This window comes from Delphinapterus leucas, chromosome 8 (genome assembly GCF_059928025.1).
Source record: "Delphinapterus leucas isolate spDelLeu-1000000601 "Yukka" chromosome 8, BTC_Dleu_Yukka2, whole genome shotgun sequence".
NCBI classification, from domain to species: Eukaryota; Metazoa; Chordata; class Mammalia; order Artiodactyla; family Monodontidae; genus Delphinapterus; species Delphinapterus leucas.
The window spans coordinates 107,590,994-107,614,516 of NC_143136.1; the positions used below are offsets into that span (position 1 = coordinate 107,590,994).

The 23,523-nt window shown below is 43.2% G+C and overlaps 1 protein-coding gene across 1 annotated transcript in view; it reads right to left on the reverse strand.

Annotated features, from left to right (window-relative positions):
• The window catches only part of ERCC3 (ERCC excision repair 3, TFIIH core complex helicase subunit), a 38,042-nt gene that overhangs the window by 3,739 nt on the left and 10,780 nt on the right, over positions 1–23,523 (reverse strand). The window contains exons 9-13 of the mRNA XM_022590567.2: positions 22,505–22,689; positions 19,297–19,499; positions 6,754–6,850; positions 5,287–5,404; positions 637–755 (exon numbers count right to left, since the gene is read on the reverse strand). Of these exons, the coding sequence (XP_022446275.1) occupies positions 637–755; positions 5,287–5,404; positions 6,754–6,850; positions 19,297–19,499; positions 22,505–22,689 (722 nt within the window). The remainder of the gene's footprint in view (positions 1–636; positions 756–5,286; positions 5,405–6,753; positions 6,851–19,296; positions 19,500–22,504; positions 22,690–23,523) is intronic.

The following is a 23,523-nucleotide window of genomic DNA, read 5'->3' on the forward strand; positions in this document are numbered from 1 at the left end:
CCCTTTGGGACACTAAATCCTAACAAAAACTTAGTATTTGTGTCAATAGGAAAGAAAGCAAATGCCTTAGCCAATGAAAGTTCGCCAAAGCTTCAGAATTTCCCAAACTATTAAAATACCAGATTTACAGTACATGGATGGTTCTGATGTCTGTGAGGCCCACTGAGGCCCAGGCTTACCAGATGACTAAGGGCAGACTCTCCCAGCTACCTGGAGGGGGCACCCCCTGAGAAAGTAACCCCGAGGGGCTTAGACTAACACAGTGATAGCCACAGTTCCTTCATCTCGAGTCCTACTAGGCGAGCACATTTTCCCACCAACATCTAATGTTTTCTCTTCAAGACAACTGTAAAAAGTTAACAAGCTGAGACTCCACAGGCCTCTTACTTCAGAGGCCCCATTCTTTGACCATTCACTGTGAGAAGTTGGAAACAGGAGGGATCCTGCACAACATTTTTCCTTCAAAGCTCCCCACAATTCATGCAAGGACAAAGGTACCCTCATGTCCCCCAATGTCCTGTGCCTGCCTGAAATCTGTCCCCTGGTCATGCTGACAGCGGCCCCCCACTTCTCATGGAGGGCTGGGTACAAAAAAGCCTCGGTCCTACTCCAACCAGAGACCAAATGCTGACATACCTTAAAGCTGTAACCTTGATCTACCAAGAACCTCTGTCGCTTGGTTGAGTAAGCCATTTCCTGTGTGTCCTGGGACACCAGCGAGTAGAAGAAGGCATTGTACTCCTCTGCGACCATCCCTGGAGGAGGGCACATAAAAGGACAATATTAGCTATTAGAACGGCAGGAACTAAGGGTCCAGGGTTCAAAAGCAAGTACTGCAGTGGGAGAGCTCTGCAGTCAGAGGGGCCATTGCCCTGATTCTGCACGAGGACTTCATCAAAATTAAAAACTTTTGTGCTTCAAAGGACACCATCAAGGAAGTGAAAAGACAACCCACAGAATTGGGGAAAACATTTACAAAGCATATCTGATAAGAGATTTGAATCTAGGGAATACAAAAAACTATTACAACTCAACAATGAAAAGACAAATAAACCAATTATAAAAAGGACAAAGGATCTGAACAGACAGTTCCCCAAAGAAGATATAAAAAGAAGATTCACGTGTCAATGAGCACATGAAAAAAGCTCAATATCATTAGTCATCAGGGAAATGCAAGTCAAAACCATGACAAAATACTACCTGGCACACACTAGGATGACTAGAATGAAAAACGATGATTACGGTTGTTGTCAAGGAGATGTGGAGAAACTGAAAGGCTCATACACTGTTGGTGAGAATGGAAAATGGTACAACCACTTTGGAAACAGTCTGACAGTTTATTAAAATGTTAAACATAAAGTTACTACATGACCCAAACATTATTCTAAGAGCCAGAAAGTGGAAACAATCCAAATGTCCATAAATGAATTTTAAAAAGTGGTATGTCCAGGGACTTCCCTGGTGGAGCAGTGGTTAAGAATCCACCTGCCAATGCAGGGGTCACAGGTTCGAGCCCTGGTCCAGGAAGATCCCACATGCCGTGGAGCAACTAAGCCTGTGCACCACAACTACTGAGCCTGCGCTCTAGAGCCCGAGAGCCACAACTACTGAAGCCCACACGCCCTAGAGGCCGTGCTCCACAACAACAGAAACCACCACAATGAGAAGCCCATGCACCGCAATGAAGAGTAGCCCCTGCTCGACGCAACTAGAGAGAGCCTACATGCAGCAACAAAGACCCAACACAGCCAAAAGATAAATAAAATTTAAAAACTAATAATCAAAAAAAGTGGTATGTCTATACAGTGGACTATTATTCAGCAATAAAAAAGAATGAAGTACTAATACATGCTACAATATGGATAAACCTTTTGAAAACATTATGCTAAAACTACTTTAATAAAAAAGGTTCAGAGAGAAAACCCAGTAACAGAATTATCATAGTAACTAGGACAGAAAATACTGTAGCCTATAAAATCTGATCCTGCAGGAAAATCTGAATATTTTTGCTTCACAGTTCAAATGTCAGTAAGTTAAGTATCTGTGTACTGCCTCTGAATTCAACTGTTTCCTTGTCTTACAAGAGTTCAGAGATGCAAAGAAAAGGGCTAAGTATATTATATCAAATATTTTCCTTTTTCTCCCTTTGTTTTATTGAGATAAAATTGACATATAGTGCTATATAAGTTTAAGGTACACAGCATAATGATTTGACTTACATATATTGTGAAATGATTACCTCGGTGAGTTTAGTTCACATCCATCATTGTAGTTTTGATTTACATTTCCCTAATAATTAGTGATGTTTAGCACCTTTTCATGTACCTGTTGGCTATTTGTAAATCTTCTTTGGAAAAAATGTCTGTTCAGGTCTTTTGCCCAGTTTTTGATTGGATTATTTGGTTTTTTTGCTATTGAGTTGTATAAGGTCTTCATTTATTTTGGCTATTAACCCCTTATCAGATATACGATTTGCAAATATTTTCTCCCATTCCATACATTGCCTTTTCATTTTGTCGATCATTCCTTTTGCTGCGAAGAAGCTTTTTAGTTTGATGTAGTCCACTTATTTTTTATTTTGTTGCTTAAGCTTTAGGTGTAATATCCAAAAAAAAACACTGCCAAGACCCATGTCAAGGAGCATTTTTCCTTTGTTTTCCTTTAGAAGTTGTATGGTTTCCAGCCTTACATTTAAGTCTTTAATCCATTTTGAGTCAATTTTTGCTAGTGGTGTAAGACAGGGGTAATTTCATCCTTTCACATGTGGATATCCAATTTTCCCAGCACCGTTTATTAAAGAGACTATCTTTTCTCCACTGGGTATTCTTGGCTCTCTTGTCAAATATTAGTTGACCATATATGCATGGGTTTAATTTCTGGGCTCTGGATTGTGTTCCACTGATCTATAAGTCTGTTTTTATGCCAGTAACATACTCTTTTGATGACCACAGCTTTATCATATAACTTAAAATCAGAAGTGCGATGCCTCCTGCTTTGTTCTTCTTTCTCAGAACTTGCTTTGGCTATTTGGGGTCTTTTGTGGTTCCACAAAAATTTTAGGATTGTTATTTTTACTTCTGTTAAAAATGCCACTGGAGTCTTGATAGGGATTGCATTGAATCTACAGACGGCTTTGGGTAGTATAGATATTTTAACAATTTTAATTCTTCCACTCCATAAACAAAGGATACTTTCCATTTATCTTCTTACATTTCTCTCATCAATGTCTTGTAGTTTTCGGTGTAGAGCTCTTTCACCTCCTTGGTTAAATTTATTCCTAAATATTTTATTATGGGTTCTTTTTGTTGTTGTTTGTTTTTTGGCTGCGTGGCATGTGGGACCTTAGTTCCCCGACCAGGGATTGAACCCGTGCCCCCTGCAGCTCGGAGTCTTAACCACTAGACTGCCAGGGAAGTCCCCAATATTTTATTGTTTTGGATGCTATTGTAAATGGAATCATTTTATTTCTTTTTTAGATAATTTGTCATTAGTGTACAGAAACACTACTGATTTTTGTAAAGTTTGAATCCTGAAACTTTACCAAATTCATTGAATAGATCTAACAGTTTTTTTTTGGTAAAGTCTTCTGGATTTTCTATGTATGAAATCATGTCACCTGCAAATAGAGAAAATTTTACTTCTTTTCCAATTCTGATGCTTTCTATATCTTTTTCTTACCTAACTGCTTTGGTTAGGACTTCCAGTACAATGTTGAATAGGACTGGTGAGACTGGGCACCCTTGTCTTGTTCCTGATCTTAGAGGAAAAGCTTTCAAATCTTTCACTATTAAGTATGAGGTTAGCTGTGGGCTTGTCATATACGGCCTTTGTTATGTTGAGGTACTTTCCTCCTATACCTAATTTGTTAAGAGTTTTTATCATGAACAGATGTTGAATTTTGTCAAATGCTTTTTCTGCATCCATTGAAATGATCATATGATCTTGTCTTTAATTCTATTAATGTGATATATCACATTTATTGATTTGCATATGGTGAACCTCCTTTGCATCCCAGGTATAAATCCCACTTGATCATGGTGAATGATCCTTCTAATATGATGCTGAATTTGGTTTGCTAGTATTTTATTGAGGATTTTTACAACTGTATTCATTGGATATTGGCCTGTCATTTTCTTTTCTGTAGTAAACTTTTCTGGCTTTGGCATCAGGGTAATACTGGCCTTGTAAAATGAGTCAAACAGTATTTAAAAAACAAAATTCCAATCAAATTCAAAGGGATTTTCAAATTAGCTTTGTGTGTGATGAGTAAGGAATAAGTAATGAGACACTTTCATATATGCTAGTCAGATTTATCCAGCAGTCTATTATATTCTGTTATGTACTCTTATTCCTCATTATTAACAGTCCTGCAAGGTAAGGATTGTCACTCCAACTTTGGATGAGAAACCAAAGCTCAGAGGGTCAAATTACTTGCCCAAGGTCACACAGTTGGTCTGGTGCCCAAGTCCATGTTTGCTATTTCCACTAACTTGCCCTGTCTCCATTTCAAACACAATCAATTAGCTGTTTCCTAAACATACTCAAACGCAGTACAATTACAACACCTGCCCACTAATCCTGTCACTTTCAAACATCCTAGCAGTCCAAGTTCTTCCTAAGATTAGTGAATTCCTTGAGGACAGGGCCTGTGTCCTTGTTTTAGGACCTGCCTGGTCTGCTAAGAGGATGCCATCTCTTAGCAGAAACGTCAGTCTCTACTCTGCCCATGATTGGGTTCTGGGCTCCTTTACTGCAGTTAACAAGCAGAGGAAGCATGACTCTTGCTTCCTCATTCACTGAGCTTGTGATGTCCCTGCTGTAAACTGCCACTCAAGGGACCACTCTTCACAGGTTATGAGCAAGGTATCCACCTTGTGGCTGCCCAAGCTGCTCCTACCAAGCCCTCCCCTTACTCTTAACTCAAGGTTCAGGGGACAGCTGCCAGCTCCTACACTTGCACTGGTGGTCTCTGCTCTGCTTTCTGCCTTCTACATCTACACCATCACGCACTCTGAATTCAATTGTTTCCTTGTCTTACCTGGCTCCTCTATCTACCAACACAAACACTCAGCTCAGACTGTGACCTCCAGACAGCTGCCATGGAAAACGTCCACATGCTCAACCCCAGCACATGAGAAATAACAATGGCCAAGGAGACCTTGGTCCTTGCTTTGGGACCCCCGTCCATCCCCTTCAGGGTCTACCTAGCCCAGGAGCACAGGCTCACCCTCACAGACACCTGACGGAAGTGGTTTGAAAAGACAGACCGCCTGGAGCAGAAGGTACCTTTTTTTGCTCGGAGCACTCGCCCCAGCCTCTGGGCCTCCTGCCGCCGGGAGCCACCATGAGATGAGATCTGAATGAGAACATTTGCTTCTGGCAGATCAAACGATGTGTCACCCACCTATAGAAATGAACCAGCTGTGAGTCTGGGAAGTTTTTTTTTTTTTTTTTTTTTTTTGCGGTACGCGGGCCTCTCACTGTTGTGGCCTCTCCCGTTGCAGAGCACAGGCTCTGGACGCGCAGGCTCAAGCGGCCATGGCTCACGGGCCCAGCCGCTCCGCGGCACGTGGGATCTTCTCAGACCAGGGCACGAACCCGCGTCCCCTGTATCGGCAGGCGGACTCTCAACCACTGCGCCACCAGGGAAGCCCTGGGAAGGTTTTTATATATGAGTCAAAAAGGGAAAAAAAAAAAGTCAACTGGCCTCAAATTTAAATAAGCTCTGTAGGTAATTCAGAAAAACAATCCCTATCCTCTTCAATCTGTACCGGGGTCCTTCAGATGCACGCAGGCCTCTAAGGACCTAGCATGTTCTCCTAAGAGCTGTCCTATAGAAGCTGTCGAGACCTGACTCCTAACCATCTGTCTCAGCAACAGTCCTGGTGTGGCTGCTAGGGACCCAGAGACAAGAGGGCCCTATCAACAGACTCTCTGTGAGTGATTCTTCTTATTTTTTGCTACAGAAATGGGTCTGCACAAAACCATCCACAATTTTAACTGGAGGCTATTGAGGCAAACAGCAAAGGTCGGACACGTGACCTGGGAGGGGCCACTGCCTGCAGTGGGCTGGATTCTGACTCTGGGTAGCTGCCTTAGCTTGGGGAGGGGGGTGGGGAGGGGATCCAACCATCAAAGTTCCCAGACACAGAAATAAAAGCTTGACCCATCCATGATCACTTTATAGGTAAATCTCATTTCTTTTGGGCTTTGGGTCTGTTCTAACCTGAATGACTATTCTAAACTGTTGGGCCACCACTTCTAACTGCAAATTAAAGCCATCACCAAGCTGGGCCTACATGATTCTGCATTGTGTTTATACTCACCACCCACCCCCAAGGCATACCAGGAGCCAGGACAAAAGCTGCCCACGACCCACAGGAATCTCCAATGCCACAAAGAGAACCTTATGCAAATGCCAACCTTTGCCATAGTAGGTAATGAACTTTTCCCCCTTGTATAAAGAAAATACAACTCAAAATTCGTGTATCCCAAAAAGAGGTGGGAAAAACTTAAGTCAAGCAAAAGGACTTGCTAGATTATATACTCCTTGAGTTAGGAATATAGATTATGTACATTAAAACCGTACATCTGCTTCTTCCACTACCTGACAGGCAACGTTCCTCTGCCCCCAGACACTGAACACGTGGGAATGAAAACTGACATGTGACGTTCCTTCAACAAATACCAATTCACTGCCCAGAAATCATCCAGTGTCCCCCAGGCCCGGGGGCTGCTGCATGCCACACTGACCTTGGATATGAAGATGGTGTTGATTTTGGGGTTATGCTTGAAATTCTGGAGAATCTGCATCCTTTCTCCCTGGGATGTAGGACCATAGATATAGGGTCTAGAGAAGAACAAAGCTGTGTTAGGAAGACTACAGAATCACTCCTCAATTATCCTGAAAGCATGTCAGAGGGAAAGGGAGATCTTGCAAGGTTCCTCTCTTCCAGGAAGCCCTCTGTCATGCAAAAACATCAGGAAGAGAGCCACAAAAGTGAGAGCCTACAGACCCTCCCCACCGCCTTTCCAAACCACACACACCGCACCCTTTCCACTCTGAGCCAAGATGCAGATCACTACTCTTTTCAAGATTCCCTCCTTCACCTTTTTGTTTTTGGCCTGTGCTCCTTCCTGCCTCAGTATCTCTCACGCTAAGCTTAGTGTCTATACAAGGAGAATCCCCTAGATTTCACGAAGCTCAATGGGAGCAGCAAAGAAAACATTGCTATTTGCAAACAAAAGTTTGGAAGGAACTGTTTCCTAATCAAACAAGCATTCTCCAAGAAAGGAGAAAAGAGCCCCTTCCAGACTTTTCCCCATGGACCCTCTATAACACTAAGCACAAACATTTCTCTTGAGTTTCCAGCTCTGTGCCAAAGGGTACAACCCTATCTGACAACCTCAATGGCACCTGGCAAAGCCATTCCTCTGCTTTTCTTGTAATGATGTGGTTTTGTAGTTTCCGAAGGGTCAGCAATAACAGTGATGGTGACGATGACAATGACAAGGACGATGAGGACAGCTAGCAGGCATACAGGGCCCACCCACACCAAACATGCAGCTGGGTTCTACCCTGGGAAAAAAACATCCATGCCTGCCGATATTCCTCGAAACTGTGAAAGGTAGGTTTCATGTTCCCAATTTACACACGAGGAACTGAGGGTCAGGAGCCTAAGGAGGCTGACCCAAGTGGCTGTTCCACCACTGAGGCCACGAGCTATCCCCGGGCAGTGCCCATGGAAGGCTCAGGAAGCACGACTTTTGATACTCCACACGTGCTTCCCAACACTGTGCTACAAACTGGGTACAGGTGTACCCGAGAGAGCAGCCCCCTTGCCGGTGGGGAAGCTGGGCAGGGCCTGGGACAGCTGGATGCTTCCCTAACCACGGCAAGCCTGGCCTGTGAGAGTGTTCGGGGCACCACGCAAATCTTCTAATTTTCTGTATGCGTCATGCTGTGAAAAAGGTCGGGAAACTGCACTCTTCAGAACAGCCTGTCTCTTGATACCCAGGTTTTCAGGTGGTTCTTTTTCTCCTCGCTCGTCATCAGGAAAAACAACTCAAATAGTGGTGAGCCCTAAGTTTCTGAAGGTTCTCTCATATAGGAAATGAAACAGAAGGGTAACCATCCTTCGGAAAGAGGACCTAACATTTGTTAAACACCTACCAGATGCAGGAATCCTCTGAGGTAGGTGATGGTAACTCCATGTGACAGTGGAACAAAAGGAGGTTCAGAGAGGTAAAGAACTTTCCCTAGGTCACACAGCTAATAAGAGGAGGAGCTGGGAATCAAATCCAGTGTGTCTGACTCCAAAGTTCATGTTCTACCCACCACCTCACACTATCAAACAACCCAAAGAGTCTCTCCTGCAAAGTACTTTAGTGACACCTATTTCTTTCTCAGTAAGGTCGAAACAAACCAGAAACTCAGAGACTCCCTGCCATACACCAGTCCCAAGTTACAGAATGGAGCATAGCTCAGGATCCAAAGGACCACTGTATAGCAAGAAAATGAGACAGACAACAACACTTCATACACTTAAAGGCCAGAAATACCAAATAAAAGGAAAAAAGAAGATAATAAGTAAAAGTTGTAATTACGATTCTAGTACCCATGAGAGAGCCACAACCTGCTGCCCTTCACCATGCCAGATTGGTTCAGATTTGACAGTGCCAGGCAAATGAATGTCCCCCTTGAGGGAGGCTCCAGGAAGAGTCAGGATGGAGTACTGGAATGGGGGTGGGGATAGGAGGGAGGATGGCTCTTAAATCAGACACAGTAAATATATGCACTGTCTTGATGTCCCTCTCAAATAGACGCTAATGTGACAGTAGTAAAGGATTAAAAAAAACACAAACCCGCAAGGGCAAAGAGAACAGAAGTAATAGCAGAATAATGGAAGCAGAACTGTGGAAACTGAAAAACAGATGGATACAGGCATGGAAACTAAAGTAGTAGACCAGAGAAAGCAGAAGCCCAAGCCAGCAGGAGGGAAAAACCAATACAAAACAAGACAATTTTCTACACAGAACACAGAAGGGTTCAGGATCTAATCGCCAGTTGCCTCGGAAGGTGGGTGGTAGGGTAGGATTGCAGGCAGAAGGACCGACAGCATACATGCATAAGGAAAAGTGTCAGACCCCAACCCTGACAGCCAGGCATGCGTCCTCCCACCTGGCAGAGAACTGGAAGTTTACTTTCTAGATTCTGAACAGGAAGGTCTACACTTAGGGACCTCAGGCAGAGCTGAGGGCAAAGCAAGATTGAAAGTGAAAAACGACGGGGATTCCCTTTTCTCTCCCCCACCACAGGCTGGTATCTAGGAGACCAGAAGATTCTTCTCTGGAGAAACTTTCCAGCACAAGAGAAAAGGCCCAGAGATACTGGAATCTGGCAATCTCTTGACAAACTAGCCAGGTCCCTGCATGATCATGCTGTGGAGAGGGCCATAGGTTGGCAAACCCGCTAAGCTATACACAAAGGCCGATCAGCTTTTTAGCGACTGACCGTTAAATAAGAAACTAGAGCCAAAGACTACCAAAAATCAGAAGAAGGTCTCTAAAGATAGAGCTGAAACAATCAAAACACCTGAAGAAAAGAGAGACAGTGTAGGCAATAGAAGAAAGCTTCAAAAGCTTTAACAGCCTCAGATAAGACACTGTACTTACTCAAAAAACAAAACAGCTGGCGATATAGAACTCTTGGAAATTAACAAAAGCTTCAATAGGGTTGGAAGAAAAAGGGATAAAAAATGGGAGAAATTGGGAGTTCACTGGAAGTCCAGTGGTTGGGACTTGGCACTTTCACTGCCATGGCCCGGGTTCAATCCCAATCCCGCAAGCCGTGCAGCACAGCCAAAAAAAAGAAGAAGAAAAAAGAAAAGAAAATTGGAGAAGCTGTCCAGAAGATCTAACATCTGACCAGCAGGAATTCAAAAAAGAGAGAAAAGAAAAAACGGAGAAGATGAGTAACAAAGAAAAAACAGAAAGAAATTCTTGGAATTGAAGGCCACGAGTTTCCAGACTGAGAGGGTCTACTGAGTGTCCATCACAATGAAAGAAAAAAAGATCACACTAGTCATATTGTTTTGAAATTTCCAAAAATGAAAAAACAGATTCTAAATTCCTGAGAGAAGGAACACAGGACCACCAGAACAGATCATCAGACTTGCAAGCAGCTGCATTGGAAGCCCCAAGAAAAGGGCCCTGCCTTTTGACATTCTGAGGCCCAGCCAAACTACTGATCAAGTGTGAGACTGAATAATGACATCTCCAAGCGAATTCTTAAAAACTTTTCCTCTACGTACCTTCTCTCAGAAATCTACTAAACGATACACTCCATCAAAACGAGTGACCAAGAAAGAGGACACTTGAGATTCGGCAACAGGGGCTCCAACACAGGGAAGAGGCACAAGGAATTCACAGGATCATGTCAGAGGGACAGTTAGGCAGCATCTCTAATCCTAGAGAGCAAGCAGACCAATGCAGAGTAGGAGGATAAAGTGCTGGTTGAGGCTGGTGGAGGATGAAGAACTGGAAGGGATCCACCAGGGAAAGAAAGTGAAAAGAAATCGAGAGATTACCTGATGGATCTGACCCTTTTGAGAAGGAGTTTATCATGCATGAAGAGTCTGAAAAGGACTAATTAGTAATTATATAGAAAACCAAGCGAAAGTAATAACAAGGCAATTATTAACTTCAGGAAAAACAAATGTTAACACAAAGGAAAATGTAAGCATGGTACACTATCTGCCTTGGCTTGAACAATACTTACACAGCCAAAATAATGTAACATTGAACACTAACGTAACCCCAAATACACTGGGAGGATGGAGTGGGGGGAGGAGATGGAGTAGCATATGTAAGAGAGCTAAATCCACAACTCCCATGGTAGGAAATTAATAAGCAATTTCTACAATTAATAATCAAGAAATTACTATATAAATTATTACTTAGAAATATGAAGGTAAATAGAGAAGAGAGTTGAAAGTGGCTATCTTTGGGGAAGAGAAATTGTGAGTAGGAAGACAGGTGCAAGGAACTGCTGGTTTTTGTTAAGTCTGTTACTTTGATAAAAAGTAAAATCTGGGCTTCCCTAGTGGCGCAGGGGTTGAGAGTCTGCCTGCCGATGCAGGGGACACGGGTTCGTGCCCCGGTCCGGGAAGATCCCACATGCCGTGGAGCAGCTGGGCTGGTGAGCCATGGCCGCTGAGCTTGCGCGTCCGGAGCCTGTGCTCCGCGACGGGAGAGACCACAACAGTGAGAGGCCCGCGTACCACATAAAAAAAAAAAAAAAAAAAATGTAAAACCTTTCCTACATTAAAGAAAGGTATGGACCGAAACCTTCAAGAGCGGCGGAGGAGTAAGACATGGAGATCACCTTCCTCCCTACAGATACATGAGAAATACATCTACATGTGGAACAACTCCTACAGAACACCTACTCAACGCTGGCAGAAGACCTCAGACTTCCCCAAAGGCAAGAAACTCCTCATGTACCTGGGTAGGGCAAAAGAAAAAAGAAAAAGAGACAAAAGGATAAGGACAGGACCTGCACCAGTGAGAGGGAGCTGTGAAGGAGGAAAAGTTTCCACTCACTAGGAAGCCCCTTCAATGATGGAGACGGGGATGGGCGGGGTGGAAGTTTCGGAGCCACAGAGGAGAGCGTAGCAACAGGGGTGCAGAGGGCAAAGCAGAGATTCCCGCACAGAGGATCAGTGCCGACCAGCACTCACCAGCCTGAGAGGCTTGTCTGCTCACCCGCTGGGGCAGGCGGGGCTGGGAGCTGAGGCTCGGGCTTCAGAAGTCAGACCCCAGGGAGAGGACTGGGGTTGGCTGCGTGAACACAGCCTGAAGGGGGCTAGTGCACCACAGCTAGCCGGGAGGGAGTCCAGGAAAAATTCTGGAACTGCCTAAGAAACAAGAGATCACTGTCTCGGGGTGCACAAGGAGAGGGGATTCAGAGAACCGCCTAAACAAGCTCCAGAGATGGGTGTGAGCCGCAGCTATCAGCGTGGACACCAGAGACGGGCATGAAACGCTAAGGCTGCTGCAGCCACCAAGAAGTCTGGTGTGCAAGCACAGGTCACTGTCCACACCTCCCCTCCCAGGAGCCTGTACAGCCCACCACTGCCAGGTTCCCAGGATCCAGTGACAACTTCCCAGGGAGAACGCATGGCACGCCTCAGGCTGGTGCAACATCATGTGAGCCTCTGCCGCCGCAGGCTCGCCCCACATCCGTACCCCTCCCTCCCCCCGGCCTGAGTGAGCCAGAGCCCCCGAATCAGCTGCTCCTTTAACCCCGTCCTGTCTGAGCGAAGAACAGACGCCCTCCAGCGACCTACATGCAGAGGCGGGGCCAAATCCAAAGCTGAACCCCGGGAGCTGTGCCAACAAAGAAGAGAAAGGGAAATCTCTCCCAGCAGCCTCAGATTAAATCTCCAATCAACCTATGTACCCTGCATCTCCGGAATACCTGAATAGACAACGAATCATCCCAAAACTGAGGCAGTGGACTTTGTGTGATTTTCTGTATAGCTCTGCTTTTACCACATTTCCTGGGGTTCTGTCAATTTTTTTTTTTAATAGTTTTTAGCATTTGTAACCATTGGTGGATTTGTTGTTTGGTTTGGTTGCTCTCTTCTTTCTTTCTTCCTTTTTTATTACTTTTTAACTTTTTTTAATTTTTAACAATATTTTTTATTTTTTAATAACGTCCTTTTCTTTTTTGCTTTCTTTCTTTTTTACTCCCTTTCCTTAAGAGCTGTGTGGCTGACAGGGTGTTGGTGCTCGGCCAGGTATCAGGCCTGTGCCTCTGAGATGGGAGAGCCAAGTTCAGGACATTGGACCACCAGAAACCTCCCGACTCCACGTAATATCAAACAGCGAAAGCTCTACCAGAGATTTCCATCTCAACACTAAGACCCAGCTCCACTAAACAACCAGCAAGCTACAGCGCTGGACACCCTATGCCAAACAACTAGCAAGACAGGAACACAACCCCACCCGTTAGCAGAGAGGCTGCCTAAAATCATAAGGCCACAGGCACCCCAAAACACACCACCAGACACAATCCTGCCCACCAGAAATACGAGATCCAGCCTCATCCACCAGAACACAGGCAACAGTCCCCTCCACCAGGAAGCGTACACAACCCACGGAACCAACGTTAGCCACTGGGGGCAGACACCAAAAGCAACAAGAACTACAAACCTGCAGCCTTTGAAAAGGAGACCCCAAACACAGTAAGGCAAGCAAAATGAGAAGACAAAGAAACACACAGCAGATGAAGGAGCAAGGTAAAAACCCACCAGACCAAACAAATAAAGAGGAAATAGGCAGTCTACTTGAAAAAGAATTCAGAGTAATGATAGTAAAGATGATCCAAAATCTTGGAAATAGAATGGAGAAAATACAAGAAACGTTTAAGGACTCAGAAGAACTAAAGAGCAAACAATGATGAGAAACACAATAAATGAAATTAAAAACTCTCTAGAAGGAATCAATAGCAGAATAACTGAGGCAGAAGAACGGAGAAGTGACCTGGAAGATAAATAGTGGAAATAACTACCACAGAGGAGAATAAAGAATGGAAAGAAATGCGGGCAGTCTCAGAGACCCCTGGGACAACATTACACGCACCAACATTCAAATTATAGGGCGTCCCAGAAGAGGAAGACAAAAAGAAAGAGACTGAGAAAATATTTGAAGAGAATATGTTGAAAACTTCCCTAATATGGGAAAGCAAACAGTCATTCAAGTCCAGGAAGCACAGAGTCCCATAAAGGATAAATCCAAGGAGAAATACGCCAAGACACATATTAATCAAACTATCAAAAATTAAATACAAAGAAAAAATATTAAAAGCAGCAAGGGAAAAACAAAAAATAACATACAAGGGAATCCCCATAAGGTTAACAGCTGACGTTTCAGCAGAAACGCTGCAATCCAGAAGGGAGTGGCAGGACATACTTAAAGTGATGAAAGGGAAAAACCTACAACCAAGAATACTCTACACAGCAAGGATCTCATTCAGATTTGATGGAGAAATTAAAAACTTTACAGACAAGCAAAAGCTAAAAGAATTCAGCACCACCAAACCAGCTTTACAACAAATGCTAAAGGAACTTCTCTAGGCAGGAAACACAAGAGAAGGAATAGACCCACTATAACAAACCCAAAACAATTAAGAAAATGGTAATAGGAACATACATATCGATAAATGTAAATGGATTAAATGCTCCCACCAAAAGACACAGACTGGCTGAATGGATACAAAAACAAGATCCATATATGCTGTCTACAAGAGACCCACTTCAGACCTAGGGACACATACAGACTGAAAGTGAGGGGATGGAAAAAGATATTCCCTGCAAATGGAAATCAAAAGAAAGCTGGAATAGCAATTCTCATATCAGACAAAATAGACTTTAAAATAAAGACTATTACAAGAGACAAAGAAGGACACTACATAATGATCAAGGGATCGATCCAAGAAGAAGATATAACAATTGTAAATATTTATGCACCCAACATAGGAGCACCTCAATACATAAGGCAAATACTAACAGGGGAAACTGTCAGTAAAACATTCATACTAGGGGACTTTAACACCCCACTTTCACCAATGGACAGATCATCCAAAATGAAAATAAATAAGGAAACACAAGCTTTAAATGATACATTAAACAAGATGGACTTAATTGATATTTATAGGACATTCCATCCAAAAACAACAGAATACACATTTTTCTCAAGTGCTCATGGAAAATTCTCCAGGATAGATCATATCTTGGGTCAAAAATCAAGCCTTGGTAAATATAAGAAAACTGAAATTGTATCAAGTATCTTTTCTGACCACAACGCTATGAGACTAGATATCAATTACAGGAAAAGATCGCAAAAAAATACAAACACATGGAGGCTAAACAATACACTACTTAATAACAAAGTGATCACTGAAGAAATCAAAGAGGAAATCAAAAAATACCTACAAACAAATGACAATGGAGCCACGACGACCCAAAACGAATGGGATGCAGCAAAAGCAGTTCTAAGAGGGAAGTTTATAGCAATACAATCCTACTTTAAGAAACAGGAAACATCTCGAAAAACCAACCTAACCTTGCAGCTAAAGCAATTAGAGAAAGAAGAACAATAAAACCCCAAAGTTAGCAGAAGGAAAAAAAAATCATAAAGATCAGACCATAAGTAAATGAAAAAGAAATGAAGGAAACGATAGCAAAGATCAAAAAACTAAAAGCTGGTTCTTCGAGAAGATAAACAAAATTGATAAACCATTAGCCAGACTCATCAAGAAAAAAAGGGAGAAGACTCAAATCAATAGAATTAGAAATGAAAAAGGAGAAGTAACAACTGACACTGCAGAAATACAAAAGATCATGAGAGATTACTACAAGCAACTCTATGCCAATAAAATGGACAACCTGGAAGAAATGGACAAATTCTTAGAAAGGCACAACCTGCCAAGACTGAACCAGGAAGAAATAGAAAATATGAACAGACCAATCACAAGCACTGAAATTGAAGCTGTGATTAAAAATCTTCCAACATACAAAAGCCCAGGACCAGATGGCTTCACAGGGGAATTCTATCAAACATTTAGAGAAGAGCTAACACCTATCCTTCTCAAACTCTTCCAAAATATAGCAGAGGGAGGAACACTCCCAAATTCATTCTACAGGGCCACCATCACCCTGATACCAAAACCAGACAAAGATGCCACAAAGAAAGAAAACTACAGGCCAATATCACTGATGAACATAGATGCAAAAATCCTCAACAAAATACTAGCAAACAGAATCCAACAACACACTAAAAGGATCATACACCATGATCAAGTGGGGTTTATCCCAGGAATGCAAGGATTCTTCAATATCTGCAAATCAATCAATGTGATACACCATATCAACAAACTGAAGGATAAAAACCATTTGATTATCTCAATAGATGCAGAAAAAAATTCTGACAAAATTCAACACCCATTTATGATAAAAACCCTCCAGAAAGCAGGCATATAGGGAACTTACCTCAACATAATAAAGGCCATATATGACAAACCCACAGCCAACATCCTCCTCAATGGTGAAAAACTGAAACCATTTCCTCTAAGATCAGGAGGAAGACAAGGTTGTCCACTCTCACCTCTATTATTCAACATAGTTCTGGAAGTTTTAGCCACAGAAATCAGAAAAGAAAAAGAAATAAAAGGAACCCAAGGCGGAAAAGAAGAAGTAAAGCTGTCAGGGCTTCCCTGGTGGCGCAGGGGTTGAGAGTCTGCCTGCCGATGCAGGAGACACGGGTTCGTGCCCCGGTCAAGGAGGATCCCACATGCCGTGGAGCGGCTGGGTCCGTGAGCCATGGCCGCTGAGCCTGCACGTCCGGAGCCTGTGCTCTGCAACAGGAGAGGCCGTGACAGTGAGAGGCCCGCGTACCGCAGAGAAAAAAAAAGCTGTCACTGTTTGCAGATGACATGATAGTATACACAGGGAATCCTAAAGATGCTACCAGAAAGCTACTAGAGCTAATCAGTGAATTTGGTAAAGTAGCAGGGTACAAAATTAATGCACAGAAATCTCTGGCATTCATATACACTAATGATGAAAAATCTGTAAGAGAAATTAAGGAAACACTCCCATTTACCAGGGCAACAAAAAGAATAAAATACCTAGGAATAAACCTACCTAAGGAGACAAAAGACTTGTATGCAGAAAACTATAAGACACTGATGAAAGAAATTAAAGATGATACAAACAGACAGAGAGATATACCATGTTCTTGGTTTGGAAGAATCAACATTGTGATAATGACTATACTACCCAATACAATGCTTATCAAACTACCAATGGCATTTTTTACAGAACTAGAACAAAAAATTGCACAATTTGTATGGAAACACAAAAGACCCCAAATAGCCAAAGCAATCTTGAGAAAGAAAAACAGACCTGGAGGAATAAGACTCCCTCACTTCAGACTATACTACAAAGCTACAGTAATCAAGGCAGTATGGTACGGGCACAAAAACAGAAATTTAGATCAATGGAACAGGACAGAAAGCCCAGAGATAAACCCAGGCACATATGGTCACCTTACCTTTGATAAAGAAGGCAAGAATATATAATGGAGAAAGTACAATCTCTTCAATAAGTGGTGCTGGGAAAACTGGACAGCTACATTTAAAAGAATGAAATTAGAACACTCCTTAACACCATATACAAAAATAAATTCACATTTAGGATTAAAGACCTAAATGTAAGGCTAGACACTATAAAACTCTTAGAGGAAAACATAGGCAGAACACTCTATGACCTAAATCACAACAAGATCCTTTTTGACCCAACTCCTAGAGAAATGGAAATCAAAACAAAAATAAACAAATGGGACCCAATGAAACTTAAAGCTTTTGCATAGCAAAGGAAAATATAAACAAGACGAAAAGACAACCCTCAGAATGGGAGAAAATATTTGCAAATGAAGCAACTGACAAAGGATTAAGCTCCAAAATTTACAAGCAGCTCATGCAGCTCAATATCAGAAAATCAAACAACCCAATCCAAAAATGGGCAGAAGACCTAAACAGACATTTCTCCAAAGAAGATATACAGATTGCCAACAAACACATGAAAGGATGCTCAACATCACTAATCATTAGAGAAATGCAAATCAAAAGTACAATGGGGTATCATCTCACACCAGTCAGAATGGCCATCATCAAAAACTCTACAAACAACAAATGCTGGAGAGGGTGTGGAGAAAAGGGAACCCTCTTGCACTATTGATGGGAATGTAAATTGATACAGCCACTATGGAGAACAGTATGGAGGTTCCTTAAAAAACTAAAAATAGAACTACCATACCACCCAGCAATCCCACTACTGGGCATATACCCTAAGAAAAACATAAGTCAAAAAGAGTCACGCACCACGATGTTCATTGCAGCTCTACTTACAATAGCCAGGACGTGGAAACAACCTAAGTGTCCATCGACAGATGAATGGATAAAGAAGATGTGGCACATATATACAATGGAATATTACTCAGCCATAAAAAGAAACGAAATTGAGTTATTTGTAGTGAGGTGGATGGACCTAGAATCTGTCATACAGAGTGAAGTAAGTCAGAAAGAGGAAAACAAATACCATATGCTAACACATATATATGTTATCTAAAAAAAATGGTTCTGAACAACCTAGGGCGAGGACAGGAATAAAGGCGCAGAAATAGAGAATGGACTGAGGACACGAAGAGGGGAAGGGTAAGCTGGGACGAAGTGACAGCTCATCATGGACATATATACACTACCAAACGTAAAATAGCTAGCTAGTGGGAAGCTGCTGCATAGCACAGGGAGATCAGCTCAGTGCTTTGTGACCACCTAGAGGGGTGGGATAGGGAGGGTGGGAGGGAGACACAAGAGGGAGGGGATATGGGGATGTATGTATATGTATATCTGATTCACTTTTTTATACAGCAGAAACTAACACACCATTGTAAAGGAATTATACTCCAATAAAAATGCTTTAAAAAAAAGGTATGATTTTAGAAATTTCAGCAATTTAATCCTTCTATGTCTCAGTTTTCTCATCTGTAAAATGAGAATAGTACAATGACCTCATGTGGTGATTAAATCACAGTTTGTGAAGAGAAACTGTTCTGTACCCACCCTTCCCTCTGCATCCCTACCCATCACATAACGAATGAAGGCTTATCTTCTCAGGGGACCTTGCCTTCTGCTCCACTCACAGCACCTGAAGCCCTGCATCACTGTGCACAGAAGCACAGGCCTCTTCCTTCTTTCTTGGCAGGAAATCTTCAACAGCCAGGTTTTAAACACAATATCTGGGTGGGGCTGTAGGCTAAGGAGGACCCTGGTCGGTGTTTCCTAAGAAGTTCTTTCTAGATGCTGGGCCAAACCTTGCCTTCCTGGCCCCTGACCAAATACAGTGTGATCTCATCTCTGGGCAGAGTACCCACTGAGCCTGAAACTGCAGATGCCAAGCCGTGCCCACCTTTGGAGCCCAGCTCCACATCATCACAACTCTAGCCCCCGCTCCCTCAGCTCAGAGTGACCAGGCCCCCACTCCCATGCACTCTAACCAATGACTCTGACCACCTGCCCTTTTGTCTCACCTGGTCCCTGGGACCACAGAACTAGACCTTTGGATACTAAGAAGTTCCTGAGATCTTCGAGAAGAAAACAGGCACTTTCTATACTGTCACATGGGGAAGTTGAACTGGCTTTGGAGGCTACTCTAACTTTCCAATTCTTACTTGTTCAGTCGAATGGCATATTCCTTCAGAGCAAACACGTTGTCAGCAAAAACAATAATCTTGTCATTCCTCCTTTCATGAAACTTGATCAGAAACTGGCAAGCTCTGAATTTGTTGGGGTTCATGGTGTACAGCAAGATTCGTTTCTTGGTTTTGATTGCCACATACTCCCGGTAAAACTCAGGAGACATCGGGCACCAAACCTGTGATACAATAAGAATCAGGGGTCGGTATGCAAGTTTAAGCATCATACAACTGGGAACTTCAGCAAATTAGCTTTAAAACAAATCAAGACACAACCAATGGTATGTGAATTATATCTCAGTAATATTGTAAACACACACACACACACACACACACACCACAAAACAAAACCTAATACCCAGTGTTGAACCAGGATACTCTCACATGTTAATAACAGAGATTTTAAAATGCATCAATATCCAGGGAATTATTCTCACACCAGCTCCAAGTGAAGAAAATCAGATTCCCAGCCAGCGGTGTAAACAATCCCTCCCATTTAGATCACACGTCCACACACAGCACTGTTACAGAGAACTGCACACACACTTGCCAGCTCTGTCTGTTGGGTTAGCCTAGCAATGACATCCCAGGAGTAATGAACACACCAGCACCCAGATCTTGGCTTTTAAATTACATTCTCTGCTAAAAGGGCTCCATGGTGAAATGGCTGATTCCAGGGCCAGGACAGGGAAAGTACCAGATGAGCCGGAAATATCTTACTGTGCCAGAAAGCAAGGAAGTGCTCAAAGTCTGATGGGAACATGTCAAATGGTCATAGAAACTAGCTTGAAGGTAGTCCCACTGGTCACAACTGAGACAATTTGAGCATCTAAATAAGAATGACAGTAACATTCCTGAGGGCCTCCTCTCTGCTAAGCCCTGTGCTTGGCTGTTGACAAACTAAAGGAAGCTCGGGCAAGTACACTGAAGTGCCATGACTAAAGGTCTCAAGGCTGTGTACAGACCCTCCAGGAGCTTTGCACTGGAACAAGCCATAGCCTACACTGGCAGACTGAGCTTTTGGTTGCGACCAGCGCCACTCCTGTGTGACTGCCACAGACCACTTCTTCATGCTGCCGCCACTGCAGAATTAGCTGACACGGTTATGTGTCAAACTCTGTGCTGAGCTCAAATCTAAGTTTTGCTGTCGTTACCTTTTCTGATTCTCTCTGGGACATATCCTATTATGACCCCTTTAGAATTTCTAGTTCTTCATAACCAAAGCAATTCTTTTTTCACAGTAAAATCTTTAAGATCATGCATTTCCCAGAATACGAAACACAAGTGGCCAATGAACATACGAAAAGACACTCAACGTCCTCAGTAAACAGGAAAACACAAGTTAAGACCATAAAAAGATACCATTTCACACTTAATCAGGTCTGTAAAAATTAAAAGAAGACATTCCCATATTAGGTGCTGGAGATGCGGAGCTAGCTCACTCACCCTGGACGAGAGTGTTAACTGGTGCAACCACTTTGGGAAACAGAGTTTTCCACACGACTCGTGCAGTGAGCATCCGGAAAGCCCCCGACCCAGGCAATGCTACTTCTAGGTGCACCTGCCACAGCAGTGGCCTTCAAACTTGGACCAGTTTATGTCATAAGCTAAACATTCCCACACACAAACACAGTCTTAGGAAACAATATATACCTTTAATACATATTATGCACTCTGGTAGATTCTATTCTATCCTGATCATGACGCACCGAAGTGATGTCACCATCTACTACGTGGTCGCAGGCCACAGTGTGAACACTGCTTTAGAAAACGTCTGACACAGGAAACAGGTACAAAAAATACATGCAGCAATACTGTCATAACAACAAAAAAACAGCTCCAAATTCAGAGACAGTGTCCGCCTAGGGTTGGGACTAGAAGCAGGGCCTTGCTAATGGGCACAAGGGAACTTTTGGGGATGGGGGAGATGCTCTAAAACTGGATTGGGGGCATAGCTGCACAACTCTTTACATTTACTAAAATCACAAAAGTTATAAATCACACTATTTTCTTACAACAGATGAATGTTATGGAACATAAACTAGACCTCGACAGGGCTGTGAAAAAAAACAACTTAGCAACCCAAACATCTGTCGACGTTAGAAGATTTTATTTTTACTTCTGTGTAATATTCCATTAGCTATCAAATTGTGGTATATTTGTCCAATGGAATACTACAGAGGAATTAAAACTAATAAACTACAGCTACATGTATCATTAAAAAAATAATGCATTATGCAAAGAAAAAAATACTAAGCAAAAGACAGAAGTCATACAAGAACACATATAACCTGATTCTATTTGCATATACATAAAGATTTTTTAAAAGGCAAAGCTAAACAATGAATGTTTTGGGAATTATACATAGGAAGTAAAATAATAAAGAAAAGCAAGATGACAAACCTAAGCTCCAAGACAGCGGTTACCCTGGCAGGGGGAGGGGAGATGCAACTAGAGATGAACAGGCGCCTCAAAAGTTCTGACAATGCTGTGTAAGGTGGGTGCTGATTACGAAGATGTAACCAAAGGGTAAGGAAGCTTCTCGACAGAGCAAGTCCACCTGCACAGCTTCCTCACACTCACCTTCACCCGAGAGGCCCACGTCTGCCCTCTGAGGACACAGCCCACCCTACTCTAGCCACTGAGTGACAGTCATTTTAAGGTGCCAGAAAGGATTTCTGTTGCTGTTCCTTCTGAGAAGACTTACCTTTCTTTGAACATGTATTTTAAACACATACCTGTGCAGGTATTCATCACAGAATACAGGGAAAATGGGTCCTTAGAAATAAAATAATCAAGGTCACATGTGCCTTCTGGGGGCATCAAAACCAACAGGCTTTGGTACGGGGGGTGGCCTGTGGGTTGCCCACGCAGGACCAGCAAGAATCCCTCCGGGGTGAGGGTGGGCAGGAGTACCCTGAGGTGCTCACTCCCAAAGAGGATGAAACGCCAAGCCAGCCTGGATTAGCCTCCTGACCTGACCACTTCCTGTGTGCCCGTGGACAAGTGATTCTGCTTCACACATCTGTGAAATCGCAGGAGACTGCCCACCCCACGGGGGGCTGAGGGTACTGCACGAGGCAGCAGCACTTTTGCTCAGGTCCTGACCTGTGTACCTGCCCACGAGGAATCGACCTGATCCATTTCCCTCCCCCAGGGACCGTGCCAGGAAGGGGACAGCTACCTCAGCGCACTGGACTTTGGCGATGTAGCCGTTGTTCTGCAGCTCCATCCAGTTGGCTTCATAGAGCTTGGGCCCAATCAGAAAATTTAAGTCGACAATTTTGTCATCTTCCCGGACGAGGGTTGCGGTCAAGCCCAGTTTGCAGTGGGCCTGCACAATGGTGAGCACCCGTCGGAACATCTTGGCTGGGGAAACAATCGGCGCATTCACGCTGTCACTTTTTTAAACGCTCAAAGTACCAAAGACAGCCTCGACCTAATACTGGCCCGGGACACTGCACGGCTGACCCCCGGGCTTCTGGATCACAGGAACCTGGCTCTAGACAAGAATGATTAGGTGCGAATGCTTAATCTCCACTTTTAGACCTGTCCAAAAGAAGGGTGAAAAGAAGAACAAGAGAGGGAGATGACCTGGAGGAAGCCCTAAGCTAGGGAACCCCAGCACTCCCCTCACAACAGCTCGGCTATCAAGAGCACAAACGGCAATCTGAAACATGACCTACACTTAAAATGCCACTGAGCTCTGAATCATGCAAGGAATTGGTTCACCCTGAGGCCTGTACCTCAGTTACCGGGAAGATGGTGGGGTATCTGGAGGACCAGAGGAATGAAAGGAGCTCCGCTTCCCACCACCCTCCCAGAAACCGGGAAGAAACAAGGGAGAGATGAAACCCCAGGCACCTCTCCCACCTTAGGAAACATCCCTCTCTACACTCTTCCAATTACATTCATTCTGGTCAACCAGCAACGTCCTTTGCCTTCCTTTCGCTTGAATGTTATCATTCTTTCTGAGGTATCAAATTAAATTAAATAAACACTAAAAGGGTACAAGATATTCATTTTTAAAAACTCAATTTATAGGTTTCCACAGGCTCACCTTTTAAAAACTCTTAACACTATGAAGAAAGGTAAAAATGCTGAAGTCATGCTTATCTTATATCCAATTAAAGGCAAGGTTAGTGATACTTCAGAAATAGACCTGGGAATTCCCCTGGCTGTCCAGTGGTAAGGACTCCATGC